Source organism: Copidosoma floridanum, unplaced genomic scaffold (genome assembly GCF_036245765.1).
Source record: "Copidosoma floridanum isolate Cflo_tuat_1 unplaced genomic scaffold, Cflo_Japanese_pri ptg000006l, whole genome shotgun sequence".
NCBI classification, from domain to species: Eukaryota; Metazoa; Arthropoda; class Insecta; order Hymenoptera; family Encyrtidae; genus Copidosoma; species Copidosoma floridanum.
This window is the reverse complement of record NW_028321883.1, coordinates 6,896,971-6,919,014: the sequence shown is the minus strand read 5'-3', so window position 1 is coordinate 6,919,014 and position 22,044 is coordinate 6,896,971. Positions and strand designations below refer to the sequence as shown.

The following is a 22,044-nucleotide window of genomic DNA, read 5'->3' as shown; positions in this document are numbered from 1 at the left end:
AACTTGCCATTCTCAAATGTTCGATCACTTCTATTATCGAAAATATGCAAAGAAAACAAAATTCCTCTGACACGCATCTCTTTTTTTTCGACATAGAATCCGTAAAAAAAGTTTCAGCTCAAATCGAAGAGGTGTCGATCAGACAGGTGTTCGATTTGTAAAAGAATTACCCATATACACAATAAGTCTTGCATAAATTTTACGGATGAATTGCTTTTTTAATTATAATAATCTTTTGTCTGTATTAACGCTGGATGTATCATCCCCCTTCTTAGATTATTGCTGCCCTCGGCAACTACAGATGGATCGAGAATTCACGCTAATTGATGAGACGAATCATTATAATATCGTTTTAGATATTAATTCCTTTTTGTTTTCTTTTTGTTGGGAAAATGATTGATCAATTATTTTACACTCTTGCTTTCATCGTAAAGCAGTGTAGGTATCCAGTTGTTATATAAAATTGAGTGCATTAAGTATTAATTATGTCATAAGTTTTTTTTTTTTTTCATTATATATACATACATATTTTTGTTAGTTTAATGATTGAAGTATTAAATTATTGGTGTAGTTGAAATCTTTTTTCAGTCTCATGCAGTGAATATAGCTTTATTCTTGGCTTGAGATCAAGCATTTAAAGTAGTTCTGGAAATTAAATATAATATTAATAACATATCATTACTGAATGCGTGAGTAAAATTATATATTTTTGAAGTGAAAACTTCTTATGGCGCGTTGGGCACTTTTGTGGGTGAGCATTTTCATCCGTTCTCGCGACAGACGAGATTTTACACAGATATACTCCGCGTGTATTCTTATAATATATGTGTATACTATACGTGCTCTTTGCATGGGCGTTCGTTCGTGCTCTCGCGACAGACGAGATTACATACTTATATGTATACTCAGAGTGTATAGGTATGCGAGAGCGCTGCATGCTATACGCAGCAGCGTTGGTCTCTTGGTCTAAGCATTATTCCACGATCACAGTTCATGCTTGATCGCACATAGCGCTACTGCCTGGATCTCACCGCGAACTACTTGGCGCGAGAATTCAAATTCAAAATCGTATGATTTTTTCAGCAGACAGTAGGTGCAGAAATTCAAATTCGAAAGAAATCTTTGTATGTATTGGCTAATTAATGCCTAAAAATATTGGATAATGTTGTATGATTATAGAGATCAAGAGGTCGTCTATAAAAGAGATAAAAGGTGTTTCTTCCCGAGAGCACGCCAGTACTCATCAGTAAGGCTGATGACGTGCTCCCTGCCTTAGACACAGAAGAGGTGTGGGCTTAGAGTGACTCGATCGCGCTTATGTATGAATCGTGCGAGAATTTCGCCGCTTGACGGGAGCGAATATCAGGAGCTTGGCCACCTGGCGAGTAGAGCCTGAAGCGCGAGAGATGTGAGACGCCACATGATTACATACATAAATAGTATACCAAGAATTCTTTCGAATTTGAATTTCCGCGCCTACTGTTTGTTGAAAAAATCATACGATTTTGAATTCAAATTCTCACGCAAAGTAGTTCTCGGTGGGATCCAGTCAGCGGCGCTTTGTGCGATCAAGCATGAACTGTGAGCGTGGAATAATGCTCAGACCAACGCTGATACGCAGTCTTTGCAAGGGCATTCGTTCGTGCCCTCGCGACAGACGAGATTGAGAGTTTTTTATCTTTATTTTTTTATGTACAATTTCTCATGTCACGAGCGCACCTAAAAATGCTCACTCAAAAACGTGCCCAACGCGCCATAAGTTCAAGTTTTCACTTCTGCCTGCACTCCCGGAGTGCTACTTGTACTTGGTTTTTTTTGTTGTTATAGGTAGCAGCGTTTTACTTTGTCAATATGTTTGTTAATTATTCTTCCATTTCCTGATTCTGATTTGACGTTATTATTACTATGTATTTCTTCAACTTGAAAATTCCGTTATAAAATCTATCTAATTTTCCTTTCCGGGGTTCTTTTAGCACATAGACTGTCATTCCAACTTCCAAGTTGTGTGGCTCTGACTTATTGCCATAACGTGATTTTGTAATTTGCTTTGATATTTTAAGTTTATCACAAACAATTTTTTGAATTGTATGTCAACAGCGGGGAAGGTCACTAGCATATGAGCTGTATGTTTCTAGTTGGAAATCGTCTGGTAGTGGATTTGGAGAACGTGACTGTCTACTAAAGACAAGTTCGGAAGGTGTAAAACCTGATGCTAAATAAACTAAAATGTTGTACTCATACATTGCAAAGAGAACCAGTTCATCCCAGTCATTCTTATTTTTAGTGTTAGTTCTCAAAAAATCGTATAACATATCGTGACTTCTTTCTAACGAACCATTTGATTGTAGGTGATATGCACTAGTGAGTGCTAAGCGAAATCCATACATTTTTGATACTTTCAACAATTTTTGATTAATGAAACTTTTTGATTTGTCACTTAAATTATTCTAGGAATGTCGAAAGTTCAAATAAAATATCGGCAATAGTTATAGCCTGAATATTAGGAACAGGGACTGCAGTAAAAAATTTTGTAAGTAAGCATTGCATTGTTAAAATGTACTAAGGAATACAAGCGCTAAGGAATATTAGCAGTGACAAAGAATGAAAAACATTTTTCATGTACAAAGAATAATGTTACTGTATTATTATGCCTTCGTTAGAAGAAGAGTCAAATAACTCGTAATTTTAATAACCTCTAATACTGCAAAATCCTTATTACTTCAGAGGCTGTAGAATAACTCAAAATTTTTTAACTTATCAGGAATTATTATGAATGCATGTGCTTTGCATATATCTATTACTGCTGGAGCTATAGAAAACCTTTTAGCCAAATGTCTTAGTTAGTGTAAGCATTGCTTTTGTCCAATCAACTTGATGGCTAGCCCAAGATGCTTGCATGACACTTACCCTGTGCAGTAGCATGAAGATGCCATTCAGCTTTTATACAAAAACCTTTTTTCTGGATTACAAAATTACTTATTTGATACTTATTTTTGTAATGCTGCTTTGCTCCATTACTAACATATGTAATTTTATTGAGCTGCGGCAGAAACTTCTTCTTTATTTCAAGAATTATCTGTTACTGTATTACATATACTGCTGTGGCATTATGTTTAAGACATTCCAATAGTAAAATAAAACTTTTATGAGTGATAGTATTTTTTTATTTATACTAAATAACAACTGGATGAATGGTGCATTGATCATTATTGTTGTGTAACCTCTGTGATGCATCTTGTGCAGCGTACGCATAGTTCTTCGAAAAGCCTGTGTGTATTACTACCTCGCCTTCGTTAAAGTTATTCTTCAGATCACATACATATTGAGACTACTATTCAGAAGTAAAGTGTTACGGTAAAAAATTTTTTAATTTAGTTGATAATTAATAAACAAAATCATCGGCTGAAAGACACTCTTAGTAAAAAAAATAATATCGAATATTCCGTTTTGTTAGAAAGTATCTGAAATAAACGTGGAAAACTTCTTAATATCTGGACAATTTCTACAAAAGCCTAAATAACAAGATGCCGCAGGATTATTATACAAAACAATCTTGAAAGAATCTGTGAACGAAGATGTAGAACTAGTGCAGTCCCAAGTCAATCGAGGTAATTGAGCTGCATTTATCATTGACTTAAAATTTTTGTGCAGTACATAAACGCATACACTATAAGTAATGCTTGCGCTAGTTACCACACCATTTCGGCTGAAGTTCTGAAATTTACTAAGACCAACTGCAAATATAGGATATTTATCTTTAAACTAAGTATGAAATACCCTAATATCAGACAAAAATAATCTTTTCTACATTTTCATTTTAGTATTATCGAGTGTAACTGAGACAGCATCCTTTTTACTGGACACAACTCGGCTATTTATATCACTCTCATAGAAATCAGTAATTTTTTTCACTGTATCATCGGGTATTTTTTTCCAGCTTTCATCTAAGGAAATACTAAAACACCATAACGTTTTTGCAGCTGTCTTGCTTTTAAAACACTTCTCCGAGACGTACAAAATTCTTCTGCTGTCTAACAAACACTCAAGTTAATTGGAGCTACAGTTCAAATCATTACACTTAGAGGATCGTTCATTGGTAGACTTAGAAAATTGTCTTTCATACTTTGTAACATTTCTTCTAGTGCGGTTTCTCTCAATGGAGGATTTTTTTTGTGTGACGATTAGTTAGTGAGAGTCCCTCATCATCTGAATTTTCGGATGTTGAAGAAAAAGTCATCTAATGTAGTATCTATGCTATGTACTTCTTCAGATTTATTAACCAACTGTTGATTCTTATAATGTAATTTTCTGTAACCTTTGCAGATTTTAGCATGCAGATGTATATTCGGAAATGGATAATTCTTTTACAAATCGAACGGATTTTGACCTTCACCTCTCTGATTCAGCTAAAAAATTTTTTCCAGTTTCTATACTGAAAAATGAGTGAAGACTCATTTTAAACAATGTATGGCTCCGAATCCTTAAGAGCTACGAAATTGTCACCAACGGCACTTTTGTAGCTAAAAACTTGAACTTTAAGAAAAAAAATTTAAAAAAAAATTACCTACAAATTAACATTGTTACTAACAGTTTAATTGTTTTAATCGATTTTTAACAACTGCCCCCAATATGAATCAAGTTTTTACTTTTACCATCGTATTCTGCGTCACATTTTACGTAAAAATCATGTTTTTAAAATATGGAGACTTTTCAACTGTTATTGTTAAAATATTAATTTATGTTTCGCGTAATGGTAAAAAAACTTTTTTTAGTATAAAATATATCTGTACCTCGTATCAAAAAAAGTTGAATGTAAAAGTTGTAGATACCTGAAAGGTCTACAACTTTTGTATTTACCATTTGTCAATATAACCTTAAAATTTTGTACTATCATGTAAAAAAGCGATAAATCACCATTATATCAATTATTAAGAGTAATTTTTTCCTTGTAAAACGGAGTTGAGCAATAATAACTGAAAAAATTTTAATTTTATGGAATTAATAAAAATGTGTAATAAAAAGTCAAATAAACATTATGATTGTTTGACATTTATTAATAGATGTAACGGAATTTTCATGTACAAGTAAACTTTTTTTTACAGTTTCATGATAAAATTATGTCACTTGAAAATTTTCACAGTATTTTTTTTTGTGCAAAGAAAACAGCCTCGCTTCTAATTCTTGACTAGATAGTGGAACCATGCTATGATATTTTAGCGTTCCCTTAATCGTTGTTGCTCTCAAAAATCTCTCTGACGCTAATTTTCTTTCTTCTTTGTAATCATTATTTGTAGAATAACGACAAGTAATATTTAGCAGTGATTCTGTGGCCCAATCAAACAGTTCTCGCGGCGTTCGTATGGGATTGTTAATTCTCTGACTTGCTCTGGCAGCTAGCCGTTTTACAGTCCCGCCTATTCCGTCGCATGGACCCTTTCTATGTAAAGTGGGGAAAAAATGCCACTCTGCGGCTATTTTAAAGTCTTCAAAGTGATGAGTGAGATTGATGAAGTTCTGTTCATTTGTATACTGTCCACTCGCACCGTCAGACATGTTTATTATTTTATTAACATACGGTAAATTTATTTCAATAAATTCAATCAAGTGCTTTTGATAATGATGTACGGCAATAGTGTCGTGATGTAGGCATTCAGAAATGCAAACAAAACTTAAAATTTTTAATTCATCCAAGTCATTTCTATAATAAATTGAAAATGGGTGTACGGTTGCCTGATCGTTGTTCCAATATATACCCTGAACCGAATTTTGAATTATGAAAGCATAATTTTCTGAGAAGTCGCAAATTACGATACACTCGTTTTCTCTCAGTTTATTTTTCATCTCATTTAAAAAATCCCTTTGTTAACCAAAAATGAAAGAATCAACAGTTTTTGCAAACCTTCACTTAACTTGTGTAAAAATTCATCAACTGAAGATATTAGGGTCTGCAATGAGGTTATTTTAACCGTAACCCATTGTTTGTAGGTAAAAATTTCAATATATTTTTCTTCAAAAATTTCCTCCAGTTGATCAATAACATTCGCGTCTGGGCACTTCTTACGAGAATTTAAATAACAATCAGTCGTTTTGTTTTTGCATACCATACGATCCAAACAATCCTTATAATTGATCAAAGGCAGCTCAGAACCGGAAGTAAGTGATTTAAAATTGGCACCACTCACTAATAAACTAACATTTTCATGTATAGTCATACACAAACAGTGAGTACCAGAAGCACCTGCCAAAACACAATATTTTGGCCTTGAGCTAGCAAACTTTGAGAAACTACATTTCATAGTTGGATACGTACTAGTAGAAATTTCATACAATTCTTTGAAATCATTTAATACTAGTCTTTTTTGAATAGGTACCGATTTGCCGTCTACTTTTATTGAAACGTAATCTTTTTTTCCGGGCATATATTGAGTGTAGTCGTCGGATTGGTACAAGCTCACAATTGTATCGATAATATTAAAATCTAGAGATGGATGTTGTTTTCGGTTTGGATCCCCAATTAATCCCTTATCTCGAGCAACATCTTTTGCTATGCCTATCATGTTACGAGTTGCGGAAGAAAATGTGTCCTCAATTTTTTTATAAGACCACGATAAAGAAAAAGTCAAAATTTAAATTTTATGAACGCGGTCGGTCCAAGTATTGAAACTTTCTTGCAAAGCACTCATTATCGAGGACTCGTTGTCATCTGCTTTAAGTTCATCTGGATCATCTTGGCTCAAATTAAAAATTTTTTTATCAATCAAGGACGATATTTGTTTTGATTTTTCTTCCAAATACCTTTTCGACGATAGTTTTTGTTTTTTGATGGACGAAGATCTTAAGAAGCTTAATCCTTTGTTAAAAAAATCTACTTATTTACTTTGCAAAGATGGATTATCTCCCGAAAATCCAGATGTACCATCACTGCTTCCAATATTTTATATCAGATTCTTCACTTAAAGAATCCTCCTTTTGTAGGGTCCAAAAAAAATTAGACTAAAATATCGACACAAAATTCTACGAGAGGTTAGGTATGTCTGAACTCAATATAATAATCAAAATATTGTACGTACCAATTCTGGTAGTTCATTTTCTTTCTCTTTTGTATCTTCTTTTTTCAATAAAAAACAAAGTAGCAATAAAAAAATTTGAAGAACAAAAACAGTTTACGTGTTGATGTTACGTCGAGCATTATTATTATTATTTTTTTGTCTAGTGGTTAATAACTTTTTTTTTCTTTAATGAAAATTTATTTTTTTTCATTCAGGAGATAAGATTAGAAAACAAATCACTCATGATTTAATTTTAATGAAAATTTATACTAAATAAAAGATAAAAAGGTAATTTCTCGCTTTTTTTGCATGGTAATTTAAAATTTTGAGGTTATACTAACAAATGGTAAATGCAAAAGTTGTAGACCTTTCAGGTATCTACAACTTTTACATTCAACTTTTTTTGATACGAGGTACAGATATCATTTTATACTAAAAAAACAGTTTTTTTTGCCACTAAGCGCAACATAAATTAATATTTTAACAATAACAGTTAAAAAGTCTCCATATTTTAAAAACATGATTTTTACGTAAAATGTGACGCAGAATACGATGGTAAAAGTAAAAACTCGATTCATTTTGGGAGCAATTGTTAAAAATCGATTAAAACAATTAAATTGTTAATAACAATGTTAATTTGTAGATAATTTTTTTTTTAATTTTTTTTCTTGAAGTTAAACTTTTTAGCTACAAAAGTGCCGTTGGTGAAAATTTTGTAACTCTTGAGGATTCGGAGCTATACATTGTTTAAAATGAGTCTCCAACCACTATTATGAAATTTGTTATAACTTATTAAATCTAAAATGGTTGATAAAAAATTCCTCGGACACGTATCTCTTATTTTTCATTATAGAAACTGGAAAAAAAATTTCAGCCGAATCGTGGAGGTGACGATTAATTTTTAGCAAAATTCGTTTGGTTTGTAAAAGAAAGACCCAAATACTTCATGCATACTTTTAGAAATATTTCTCAAATCTCGGCCTACATGACCTTTAATGTTATAAGGATTCATACATATGTCAGTATGGACTGCATTATGAGTTTTGGAGATGATTCTGACTATATACTGCTTTATATATCAATATGAGTGTATAGGAAAAATATTATGTTTGAACTCGTAAAACTGACTTTGATTTGCATCTGAATATTATAATTTGTATTAAATTTCACAGAGCTGTAATGGAAGAATTTCTAAGGTTATTATACGAATAAAATAAAATTTGACTACCACTGTAATTATAAACATTTCAGTATTAGTTGTCTGTAATAACAAATATTATATAGCATGTATGCAACGGAAATACCTTAAGGTTATTTAATTTCTTTTAAGTTATTAACTGTTTCAATCAGTGTCCTCTTTAGTCTGCGTTGATTCTAATTTCTGTTTAATAATACGCTACACTTATTGAATAAACTCACCGCAACATTTGAACTTTCGCACATATTTGATGAAAAGCTGTACAATAAACATACGTGTGAGCGTTTGATTATCAACGTTCGTTTGTATAACTAGCTTGTTTAAGAGTAGCGTGGTGTCAGTTTACGTATACGAGGGTGGATTAATAAGTTTCCGGCCTGGCCAAGAAAAACAACGTTTTTAAGAATTTTTTTTTTTTATTTCTCAACAAAATCTCCTCCAAGGCTGATACATTTCTCATAGCGGTGTTCTAGTCTAGTAATGCCATCTCTATAGACTGATTCGTCAAGCTCCTCAAAATATCCATTTACAGCTTCGATTACTTCTTCATTGTCCGCAAATCTCTTACTGCCAAGCCATTTTTTGAGGTTAGGAAACAGATAATAGTCACTCGGGGCTAGGTCTGGAGAGTAGGGAGGGTGCGGCATCAATTCAAACTTCAGATCGTTGATTTTAGCCATCGCAACGATTGACGTGTGCGCTGGTGCGTTATCGTGATGAAACAAGATTTTTTTCTTCGCCAGATGAGGTCGTTTAATTTTCACTTCGATAATACAATAAAGTTTGAATTAGTACTATTTGATACAAATAATGCTTTAATTTGGTCCTACTTTTTTTTAAATAATCGAATAATACTTACTTATCAGATACGTGTTTAGTAAATACTTTAGACTATAATGAACAAAAAGTAGTTCTTTTATTGAATTCATCTACAGTACTTAAATTTTAAAAATAATACATAAAACAAAATCTATAATTTCACTTATTTTAGTACAATCATTGAAGTTCATACCAGCAAAATAAACGTTTATAACAGTTTATACTGGTTAGGTATAGCTTTCATTATCTTACAGACCTATAATTTTAATAAATATAGGTTTTTCAACTTAATGATCATAAAAAAAATATTTTTTTTACTCATCTTGATGCTCAATTACGATGTTTTAACAAAAAAAAATGGGTTACAGCTGCTTTTGGTGGTTAAAATTGAAATATGTCCTTAAATTAAAACGCCAATACTTACCTCACTTGAACAACCAACAAAATATGTACTACCTTAATGTTTTTGCTTGTAATATGATAAGTTTCCAAAATATTAGTTAAATTGAAGAATTTTTTCGGACTTGACAAACATTTAGAGTAATATATTCAGGGATTTTTGGGGTTATGTTTGGTGTCCTAGAGGTCATGGGATTGGCACAAGAGTCAAAGAACTGTGAGAGCTTATGTCCAAAGCACTAACAAGTTTATTAACTTTGGGACGTGAATCTATTTTATCAGAGGATATCTCCATCAGATTACTGTTTATAGGTTGCCTTAAACAAAATTGTAATATCCTGTGAAACTAGAAACTATATTGCTGTCCTTTTTATTAACAATAACTTTATTGAGTTCCTTTTTAAGAATCCTTTGACAAGCATACGCGTTCACCTTACCTTAACAATAACACAACTTTTTCTGTCTTGTTTATTTTAAAGTATTGTCTCTTTCGCGAGCCGTTGTTGTCTGTAATTATTTAGGATTATGGGCTTTACTGTAGACTGGCTAATATCTTTCTTTAGTTGTATTTTTATGCTTGTCTTTACAGTTAGTTTTTACCTCAAAACTTGCTCTTAAACATTATAATGATATCCAGTTTGTCCTGAGCCAGTATTTTCAATATACTCTCTCTCGATGAAGCCCCAGCAAAACCCAAAATCTAATATTAGTTTCTTAGCCTTATAGAATTCTTGTTTTCTGTTGTTGCTTTGTCTCTCAAACTATATATGAACTGATAACGAAGTGCGCCTTTTAAATCTGAAAATTAAAAATTAACGAAGTGCGCCTTTCAAATCTGGAAATTAAAAATTTAAGGACAAAATTTCAAAATCTTGTTACGATTCTGAAACGCTGTGCATTGTTTAATTGAAACGGCATTTTTCATAACTTAACATTGCGATAGCTTTTGTGTCAGAATTGTTCAGGTCACACAAGTTTTTTACAGTATAAATGCTTTGTTGTCATATTTAGACAGCATCGTCACTGCTTTTTTCTTATTTGTAGTTATTACTTTGGCTCTATAATAAATTTCCAGCCATTTGCCTTGCATTCACTCATTGCTTTTTTTTTTACTTAAGTAGTAAACTATGTTCCATCTTTTGTCTTCACTTATTCCCTGTTCCTTTCTACTACTTCGTTTTAAACTTGTTCTTTGTTAATTCTTATCGTTAGTGTGAAGTCTCAGGTGGGACATATTGGGATGTAATATGGGCCACTGGAGGAAGTAGTAAATTTAACAAGGCGTGAAAGAGTCAACGCATATGCATCGCGGCATAGGACTCGGAGGCTATTTTTCCTCCGTGTTTAAATTTTTGATGACAACGAGGCCCGTGCGTTTTTCTAAACTATGTTTACATCAGGAAGCAGCTCCCAGTGCACTTCTTTTATACTCTAGAGCTATGTAACTCACGAAAATCCGAATTAAAATACGCAGCTGCTGATAGCTTTCCCGCGTATACATATATCTACAGCAGTGCTTCTATACATATAGGTACATCACTCTATCAGCAGCTGTGTATTTTAATTCAGATTTTCGTGAGTTACATAGCTCTAAAGTATAAAAGAAGTGCATTGGAAGCTGCTTCCTGATGTAAATATAGTTTAGAAAAACGCACGGGCCTCATTGTCATCAAAAATTTAAACACGGAGGAAAAATAGCCTCCGAGTCCTATGCTGCGCATGCATATGTGTTGACTCTTCCGCGCCATGTTGAATTTATTACCCCCTCCAGTGGCCCATATTACATCCTAATAATAATGATAGGCACTGGTGAATACCATAACACTTTATGATATGATCAATTGTAATATTGTAAACAGGTGATGTGCATACAGACGTCTATTGATTTCTTGGGTTGATCTTCAACTGACTCACATAACGTTCCTGATACACATTCGAGCGAGTACACAAAACATCCGCTTTTTCTTACTAACATACACTGTAACATTGCTAGCCAAGTTAAGGTCGATAAACCTACTTCAATAAAATTAGCTTGTAGCTCAAGAAGTATATATTTGGCTAAACATTTTACGATAAACCCTTACGTACTGCAATTATTTTTTAAATTAAACAAAGTGGCCCCTTCTACCAATGGGTAACACTCACATCAAAGCTTGAGGCACTTTGCAACTGTTATATATTATTAGTAGACATACCGAGCATTTATCTCCCTTCTACTTTGATGTGCATGCATCTATATCTTAAGACACTGGCTTTACTAAGCATCTGCTGGTGATGAATACTTATTAGTTAACTTCTCACAGAAGCACTACCAAAAAAACGCGCTCATCACTCTTTTCATAACGGTACATTATAGCTCCGCACTAAATCAAAAATTGTAGTATATACTATGAAGAATCACTGTTTGAACTAAACAGATTACAATAAACTCATTATACTTAAGCTGACAATTACTTATTACTGCTACAAAACTTAGTTTTATCGTAAAACAACAAGAAATTATTATAAATTCATACGACCAATAGTATACAAGCGAATGTTGATACATCTAAATCATTGTATCAATAGGTACATATGCATAGATCGTAGCACTTTCAATACAAGCACTCTATATCCTTTATACATGCCCTTTTTTTCAATACCCAATATATCCTTAAGACTCATAATACTAAACCACGTAGTTTCTTTTTCAAGAAAATTTTCTTAAGAAATAAATAAGAATGAGAAAAATATCCTCTCCGGGTGCGGATCGAACACAACCTCCTGTTTACTGGACAGTTGCACCTCTTGAAACAATGATTTAGATGCATCAACATTCGCTTGTGTACTATTAGTCGTATGAATTTCTAATTTACCGACAAGCATTACAGTCGCATAACTAAGAAATTATTATGTTAGTTTTTAACACAACTTATATAGCAGTCTAGGATGATATAATTTCCGAGTAAAGTTTTTTTTTTTTTCTCGTACACCTCGATTTTTATATATCTAAGATGGAGATAAGAAATTTTTTGCGATGCAATTATTGTTCTATTTTACTCCTTTACAAAAAATTTTCGAGATACTGCGTAAAAAAAGTTAAAAAACAAAAAACTAAAAGTTGGATACTGCTTCAAAATTTATAATATGTAGAGCAGTTCTAATTGATCGTCAATTCTAATCATGACGCGCAATTTTAGAGTACTAGCTCTCTTTTAGCTTTCTAGCTCCTCTTTTATTTTATATTCTACTAAAAGTTTTATACATTCTAATACATGCACGTACATATACATTTAGTATAGAAAAATGACAACGCTGCAGGACTTGAATACGTTGTATACATAACTCCCCCTGGATAAATATACAAACGTTAGCGATTTGATCTTATGGTATGGGTAACAACAATCTTTACGGATTCTAAACATCACTTTTGGCAATAAAAAAGATATTTTGTAAAGAAAATAAGTAAAGACAAGAAGAAAAAACTTGAGATATTAGGGAGTTCCAAAAAGCAGAAGATTCGTCCTTGAAGATTGCATGAAAATTTCTCACATGTCTTCAAGAACTTGATGGCATAACGACGGCTCTTACGAAAAACAACAGAACTCAGATTTTCCTATTTAAAATAACATTGAAATTTCTGAGTTCCGTTGTTTTTCGTAAGGGCCGTCGATAAATATTCGATACAATTACAAAAGTAAGATTTAAAAGTGGTGTCATCTTTCTTCACCGATAGTATACTGACTGAATTCTCTGTAATGATGTTACTTTATTTTTATTATCTGCCATTCATTGCACATTTAAATTTTACAGCGATATCAGAAATTTTAGTGTATTTACTCACATCAAATTCTTTTCAAAAATCTTGGTACTGAAAGTTTTTATTTATTACATTACCATCAAATAATATTTTAATAGATTTGTAACGTAGATAAAGCAACGGCTTTTACAAATCATAATGTCCTAACTTGTTTTTAAAAAATATTCAATTTAATAATTTAATAGCTTGCCTTTAGATAACACTTCCGGAAAAACAGTCAGAGCAGAAGCGCTTGTTTCGGGAAAAAAAAAAGAAGCGCTCATTCAATGTGCCTTAGAAGCATGTAGAATATTGGATAGATATGGCGTGTTAAGACGAGCAAATCATGGTATGTAACAATTATTTGATGAATTTAATACTTCACCTCAATTTGACTATAGACGTTTATTTAGTAGGGTAACCTGATACTAACTTATTTCATCCGTTCATCTGTGTCTGACATTTATCTATTTTAAATAAGTTAATATCTTGTTACCATAAGTTAAGTAGCAAAACATTAGTGTTTATTAACAAGACTCCACTCAGAATTTATACACTTTGACTACTCTCGTTGCAGAAACGAAAAAAAGAAGGATTCATAACTGGGAAGAAGAAGATTACTACGCTTCCGATGAAGATAACTTTTTAGATAGAACTGGAACAATAGAGAAAAAACGTGAACAAAGAATGAAAATGGCAGGAAAATTAGAAACGAAAGTGGAAACCTATGGCTCCTTAGTATGCTTTCAACAATTTAATCATGAAGTTTAGAGTTTTCTGTTCATCATAAAATAGTAATTTAATAATTTTTATATAAATCATATTTTCAGCTTGAAAATTATTCAAACGTTGTTGAAAAAATACGAACCTTAGAAAGTTTAATGGCTTCGCAAACATCAAGACAAAAAGAAGTAAGTAATCAAAGTGAAGATACGTTGGATAAATTTATGTCTATGTTGGATACATCAATATGTAACGAAACTCAAACTAAAAAAATTAAAATAGATCTCTTAAATCTACGGAAAGAAGAATCCCAGCTTTTAAAGTTGATAAATGTAGCAAAGCCAATAAATCTGTCTTCTTCAAATCCGTAAGTAAATTGAAAATATCTAAGCTTATAATGAGTAATTTTAAAAGAATTTTGTAATATATTTATGAGTTATTTCTTATATTATCAGGTGAAGTCTTGTACCAAGCAATTTCATGCAGCAACTTTACTTTTTAAATCGAAAAAATACTTTTTAGTTCACAAATATGTTACATTCTTCGTTTTATATTATATACTGCTATTAAACTTAGTATCATATTTTTGTCATTCAAAAATAGTGGTTTCTTTTTACAGTTTGTCTATTGCTCCTAAGAATGCCAAAGACAGCTTAAATTCTATGGCTCTCCCTGAAGATGTAGACATATTGAGGCTATCTCATTGTCAGGTAACGTTTTTTATATCTTGAATGTATTTGAATTAATTTTTCGTTCCCATCCAACAAATTATCTTGAAAACGTAGGTAGTAACAGATAATGACATTATTTTACATGCCGTGATATTCTAAAGACTATATACATCTTCACTTAGACATCTAGAATGATTTACTAAAAATAATATCTAGAAACAAAGCCGTACGCTTGCTGTCTTTCATGACAGTATTTTTTTTATTCACAACAAAGTCTATTCAATTTTTATCATAAAAGAAAATATCTGTTATCCACTATTAAACAATTGTGATGTAGAATGGCTTCTTAAATTTAAGAAGATTTCCGAAACCAATCTAAAATGGAAACCATTTTTCTTTGAGATTTGTTATGAAACCGGGCAGGATTAAAACTGTGCTAATAATCCCAGCTGTTTATACTCGTATTTCAGATAAATTATCTTGATAGAATTACCTCGTCAGAAGACTAATCTGTAATAAAAGTTCGTTAGAAAATTCACGCTATTAATGCAATATACTTATCAATGAAGAACGTAACTATAAATTACTTCCCATTTAAAGAATGAGAAACGTTAATAACTTAACGGTTGTTTGCAAAAACGTCAGAAAAATTTATGTTTTTTGAGCTTAATATTGAACTGATTATCTACAGCTATATTTATTGTCATAAACGGCTCTTATTATTGCACGTATTCCGAGCAACAGCTGTTACATATGAGGTCCCTATGGTCCGCAAACTCAGAATAGATGGCGTACTGTAGCTAAAAGAAAAATGGTGTCACATTGACACAAATGTAGTATTCATGATCTCCTGACGTCAGCGTGACGGATATGTTGTCACATAAGTAAGTCCACATTACCGTATACCGTCGTCACTTATAGCCGTAGTGTGTCAGTGATGCCATTTTTCTCTTAGCTACAGCACGCCATCTATGCTGAGTTTGCAGATCGTAGGGACCTTATTACACAAACACATTTTTTATGTAAAAATTTTTTCATTTCCTAAAAAATATGGAAAAGTAAAGAATTGTCAGAGTTTGCACACAAAGTGCACAAGAAGCAAATGCGTACTAGTATATAGATAGATAGATAGATAGCTTGATTTCTATGTATAGATTTTACAATCTCCTGACATACTTTTTTTTCATATGACAGATCTATGTGTTACAAAAAAAGCCCCATGACATCATTTGTTGATATTTCCACTTTACATTAAATAAAAAAGGAACCTTGCTCTCTTCATTGGCGGGTCTTTCTACTCCTACTCTTTCTCTGCATTTGATCTGGTCAGCTTTTTAAATTCTCTGCTATATTTACAAATCCCCTCATCTAGATCCTATTTTAACAGCGTGATAAGCTTTCGCCTCCTTGTTGCCTCCTAATCTCCTAATTCTAAATTATTGACCTCTTTTGTCACTTCTTTGTTTATTTTTTTTTTCTTGCCCAACAAATAAAAGTAAGCTCTAGTGCCTTTTTTTCCTACAACAAACCCTACACTGAAAGAAGGTCGCGACTGCAGGTACCTAAACAACAGCGACCTCATGCGTGCTCTCAATTAGTGGCAGCAGAGCTCGCGGATTTTGCACGCGTGACTTCCCGTGCCAGGTGGTACCTACAACCTCGAAGGCCGCGTGCTCTGCTATCCCTTGAAGCACGTAATATAGCGTTGCCCCATGCCTATAGTCTCGTAGTAGCAGCAGCATTGCATCAGCAACTTGTATAAGCTCGTGTATGCTTTCGCGCACATACGTATTTACTGTGTTTGATAATATATATTGGTGTGTAAAGACAAAAGAGCAGCAGTCGCTGATTACTCTTCGTATTATCGATTGTGTTGAAATAAAATTGATCTTCTTTTCTAGCATTTAACAAGTGTGTACGAGACACATTCTACTTACGTTAAACGCGCCTGACGCGATTTGATTGTTCATAAAACTACTGCAGATATAATTATTTGTAATGTTGTAATGATTTATGTATTTCGTATACCGCATAACGCTTAAAAAACAGTCAGGTTCATGATAATCAATATTCTAAGATGTGCATAGCACGTAATATGTATGATGTTGTTATGATTATAAATTATAAATTATTTCTGATATCAATATAAACTTCGTTAGTTTTCTTTAATTTATTATTCCCCCCCATTATTGCCTTAGGCAGCAAAAACAGAGAAACAAAAAACTTTTATTATAAAATAAGTATACTTTCATTTTCATAACATATTCAAGTGAGGATGTATATACAGAGCAACTTTGTGGTTTAAAAAAATCGTACAGTAAAACAAAAGATTATTCACATGAAATCATAATATTGCAGAGCCTCAAGCAGTAAATAGTGAATAGGTATACAGGTGCCCCTTGACTTGGTTCATCGCGCGTGCTAAAGTCGCGAGCTCTGCTGTCGCTAATCGAGTGCACACATTAAGCCGCTGGTGTATGGGTATCTCATAACGCGACTTTCTTATCGGATGTGCGGTAACTGTTACTATTTAGTGTATAGGCATCGTACGTGCGCCCATCGTACAGCATGGGCTCATAATCTGCGGTAGCTGCTGCCGCTAGAGACTTGACAAGTGATGCCACAGTACAACAAGCAGACTACGTGCGCTCAGAGACAGCGGAGATCGCGACCTTCTTTCAGTGTACAATCTACGTTCTGAAATTCTTTGTGGCCCGCCCTATCTACGCTCTAACATCTCAGTCTTGCCCACTTTTCTTAAATTCCTTTTTCTTATTCCCTGTCACTCCAATATTTCTCGACACCTAGGCTCTCTTTTTTATATTTGTAATAGTTAAAATAGTTTCTTTGAATGCCTTCTCTATAGATTTTCTCCCCTTTGTAGCGTTTTTATTCTTGATTGCCTTTATCTCTTCAGAAAAATTTTTGGCCACTTATCGTTCTTCATTTTTTCTGTTCCCCTTATGTAATTTTACGCTGTTCTCTTCTTCTCTATTTCTAGGCTGCGTATATTTATTTCCCTTTTCTAAGTACATGCTGGTGTATTAGCATTTATCTCCATTGCCATTTGAAAGAATTTTCTTTACATTTTTTTAATGTGCTCCCATATTTCCCATCCCCATACTTTCACTTCGTATAGGCATCCTGCTTTAACTATTGTGTCTTAGAGGTATAGTCTCCCTTTTTAAGTCTCTTAATTTTGCCGCTTTTCATACTCTCCATACGGCATTGATTGTTTTTCTTATCCTATTGGCAGTCCTATTTATATGTGTGCTCAGTTCATTTTTTGTTGAAAATTAGAATCCCAAATACTTGTATTCTTCTACTACCTCAATATCCTGATGTTAAAAACTCTTTTTTTTCGCTTCCCCTTCTTCTCCCGCCCCTTTTTGCAGATCATAATCTTTGTCATCTATTCGTGTAAGGAGGTTTGAGAGAAAAGTTCAAAATAGAGAAACGTGCCAAAAAAATGTATGTTATATTTGAGCATATTTGGAGTGCACATGAACTTTTTCAGATTTTTAACCAGGGGAAATTTTTGAGAAAAAAATAATGAAATATTGACAGTTTCGCACGGTCTCTTATGAGAGAGCAAGGTTAGGTTTGCCTTTTAATTGAAATTAAGGTATATTCTAAATGTGCTTAAATAAAAAAAAAAACGTTTTCATACATAACGTGGTATTGAAGAAAGATGTTCGACAAAAAAAATCAAGCCTTGCCAGGCATTTTTCAAAAATATAAGCAGTTACAGTCGTACAGTTTTAAGTTTGTAGAGTGCAAGAGGAGGTGTGTGGTAAAGAAGGCCCAGATGCGTGGGCAGGGGGACTCCTCGTTCCTCGCCTCTCTGAATGATACTCCCAAACCTCCTTAAATTTAACGTATTGTTATCATAGTACTTCTCTAACTTGCTCAACATATCCTGCAGATCCTGCTCTAAATTTTTACCCCTTCTATCACTATTTCTCCCACCTTTTTTGTTCTTCATACTTGCTCCATGTCCTCAATGTATATGTTGAACAGTGTTGGACTGAAAAGACATCTTTGTCTGACTTATTTTTTATTGTAATTCTATTCGATATCCCTTCGCTTGTTACTATCTCATTTTTAGTTCTTCTGTACATTTCTTTTATCATTTCCAAAAATTTCCTCTTGATTTCTATCTTCTTCATTTTATTCCCCAGTATTTCCCGATTTACTTTATCAAAGGTCGTTTGAAAATCCACAAAACATAGAAAATTCTCCCATTTTTACTTTTTATTTTATTATTTATTATGCTATTTATTACAAAAATATGGTTACTCGTGCTTTTTTTTTCTCTAAATCCTACTTGACTTTCACTAAGCCCTTTCCTTTCCTTTAGACTTTTACTCAGTCTGCGTGCCATAATAGTTGGCAGCAGTTTATAGCCTACATCTTACAGAGATACCCCCCTATAATTTTCTGCTTTGTTTTTGTCACTTGCCTTATACATCGAAAAAATCCTCGCTACCTCTCACCCGTCTTGGTCTCATCTACTAGGTTCTATTTTCTTTATTTTTTTTCTTCTACTAATTTCGTCCTTATTGTTTTTCTCATGCTCTTTCTTTTAATTTTTGTCCGTCCTTTCCGTTTTTAGACTTTCTTCATTTTTTAAATGATGCCCACACTTTTCTGTTTTGTTCTGTAACCTTTTTACGCCCTTCCATGCACCCCTCCGCGATCTTGCAGCTACTTTTTTTTTACCATACCTACTTTGCGACCCGCCTCCCAAATTTTCTTAACCAGTGCTTCCCATGTTTTTATGGGCATTTTCCCTACATATCAAATAGGCCCTCTCGACTCTCCATTTCCTCTGAGTACTCCCTCTTTTTTGTTGCGCCCCATCTTAGTATTTTTTTATCCTTGTCCGTCTTCTGATCTTCTATTTCTACCTCATTAACATCTCTTTGCGTAATTATCTGTATTGGTAGGTGATCAGAGTTCATTTTTAATTCTTTCTATAGGTCCCGAATCAAGCTACATTGTTTACTTTCAAGTTCTAAGACCTAATCCGAAACTGAGCAACCCCGATCCCCTATAATCGTTACATTTCCTTTCCAATCTCCTTTAGTGCCCCCTTTTTTTATAGTTAAATCCAACTCCTCGTATATATTAAGTAGTTTGTTCCCTTCTCTATTTGTTACTTTATCACATGATTTTCTGGACGCTTCTCAAACTTCCTCTGCGTTAATCTGCTATTTACCTATTCCCGCATTAAAGTCGCCCACCACTATTATCCTTTCGGTTATCTTCAACAATCGTACTACGTTTTCCTACAACGCTATCATTTGTAAGCTGTTATATATACTAATTAAAGTCAGACTTGCATTTTTCCCTAACTTTATCCCTGAGATCATTACACAATATTCCCACTCTCTTATCTCCTTTTTTACTGTATATTTTTTAATTTCTATTACGACTCCTCCTTTTGCACATCTTCTTTTCTTTTCTATGTTTGCAACTAATGCCCTCCAATTATTAGTTTTTCCTATCTAGTTGTCCCAACCACCCTCCCTTCTTTTTTTCTAGCCAAGTTTCTTATAACGCTATATTTTATGTACATTTTAGTGGGGCTTCGCCTGCCAACCTTCCAAGCATTACATTAACTTAATATCTATGAAATAATTGACTTGTTAGTTACATAATTAGGTATATATAAATAAACAAGTTAATTCAATTGTATTGAAACGTGGAACTGTAATGAAAAGACAATTATTACAAATACATGAAACATTATAAATTATGATTTACCCAACATTTTAACTACGTTATTTGTTTATATGTTAATGCCTTTTTCTTTATCGCTATACATTTATGTTTGTCAGTGTGTTGTACTTTTCTTGATGTTATTTTCAATCTTTTAATAAATTTAAATATATATATAACGTATAATTTCATTTAAAATTGTTTTATTATGCGGTTAATACAATGTATACTTGGAATTAAAGTATTAACGAAGTATTTAGAAATGATAATTTTACTATACGGGCTCTCTTTTGTAATAAAAAAATGTACATACGTGTATAAAAATAATTATTAATCAGTGTTAAAAATAATAATTATTATAATTTTAGATGAAAAATAAGGAAAAAAAAAAAACAAGAATTATTTACATCAAAAGATCCATAATTTGTCAACTTTAACCAAAAAGCGAAACACACTTAAATTGATATCTGATCTCTCATAAAAATGATTGTAACCATAGTTAATGATGTAAAGAATTATTTTTAAAAAGATAGTTCTAAAATCATTATTATCATAGTTATAATCATCATTATGATCATGATAATTATTATTTTTATAATAACTATTATTATCAGTATTGTAGCTATCATTGTTACTATTATTCTTTTTTTTTTTTCTTCATCAGAGGTCGTCCAGAATGCCTTAATGCACGAAAGAAGGGAACACGATCCCCTTCCATGTGTGGGACTCGCAGTCTGCCTGAAGGTATTGTTTTCCACTATGACGTTCTTAGCGATATAGACTGAATACCCACTAAACTAGCAAGACCTATCTCCTGGGACACTTGGCTCGGGATCCATTTTCGCATTAAAATCTTCAAGCTGGAGCCACGTAGTGTTGACTATTGACGTGGTCGTCCATCTGGATGTCGTCACCGTCGTAATTTTGTCCTCTGTTGTGTCTGATCATCTTTAGTTTTGCGGGAACATCGATTCTCGTTGATTTCCATTCCTGATGGCTTGAGTAAGTCAGCGCAGCTTGAATCTACAATGGTCATTCCGCTTTTGTCCTCTTAAACTCTTTGTGCGCCTTGTAGACACCTTACTCTTTGTCTCTTCTAGCGCCTTCCTAAATTCTGGGCAGCTATCGCTACCTGCTCTACGTTAGATGCCTTCTGTTCCACAATAGAAACATTAGGCCTTCTTCTTGCAATCTTTCTTGCAGTGATTGCAGCTACTGCATCGAAATCATAGCTTTAACCGGTTCTCCTTATCGCAGTTTCGGGCTATGTGCCCGTACCCCAGACACCAGTAGCATCTGAGGGTTTCAACCCGTCTCCTCACTTGGCAGCTTGTAAAGCCTATTAACAAGCTCCTCACTTCTTCTTTAATTCTGGCATCGGTCTCTCCAGTGTTTACTCGTGCTACCATCTGCTCTCTTTCATTCGCTCCTAACAGCGTCACTGTTTTTAATAGTGGCGAGCAACTACGAATCGTACTCAAAGTTAGTTAGATGTCGGCCTTCTCGGTAATCGGATCCAGACTCCGGATTTCAAGTATTACCTTTTTCTCATCTTCTTAAACAGATCCTAGGCTTTCCACGATCTTCGATTTACTGCTAGTAAGGGCTTTTCTGTCCTTCACTCCTTTTACTTTGAGGAGAAGATTTCCCTTTGTAGTCGTAGTGATTCCTTTGATTTTGATA

The 22,044-nt window shown here is 33.2% G+C and overlaps 1 protein-coding gene across 1 annotated transcript in view; it reads left to right on the top strand.

Moving 5' to 3' along the window:
- Nucleotides 1-22,044, top strand: part of LOC106643100 (kanadaptin) — a 230,702-nt gene that overhangs the window by 114,549 nt on the left and 94,109 nt on the right. The window contains exons 3-6 of the mRNA XM_089598587.1: nt 13,450-13,592; nt 13,821-13,981; nt 14,074-14,333; nt 14,586-14,676. Coding sequence (XP_089454713.1) covers nt 13,450-13,592; nt 13,821-13,981; nt 14,074-14,333; nt 14,586-14,676 — 655 coding nt within the window. The remainder of the gene's footprint in view (nt 1-13,449; nt 13,593-13,820; nt 13,982-14,073; nt 14,334-14,585; nt 14,677-22,044) is intronic.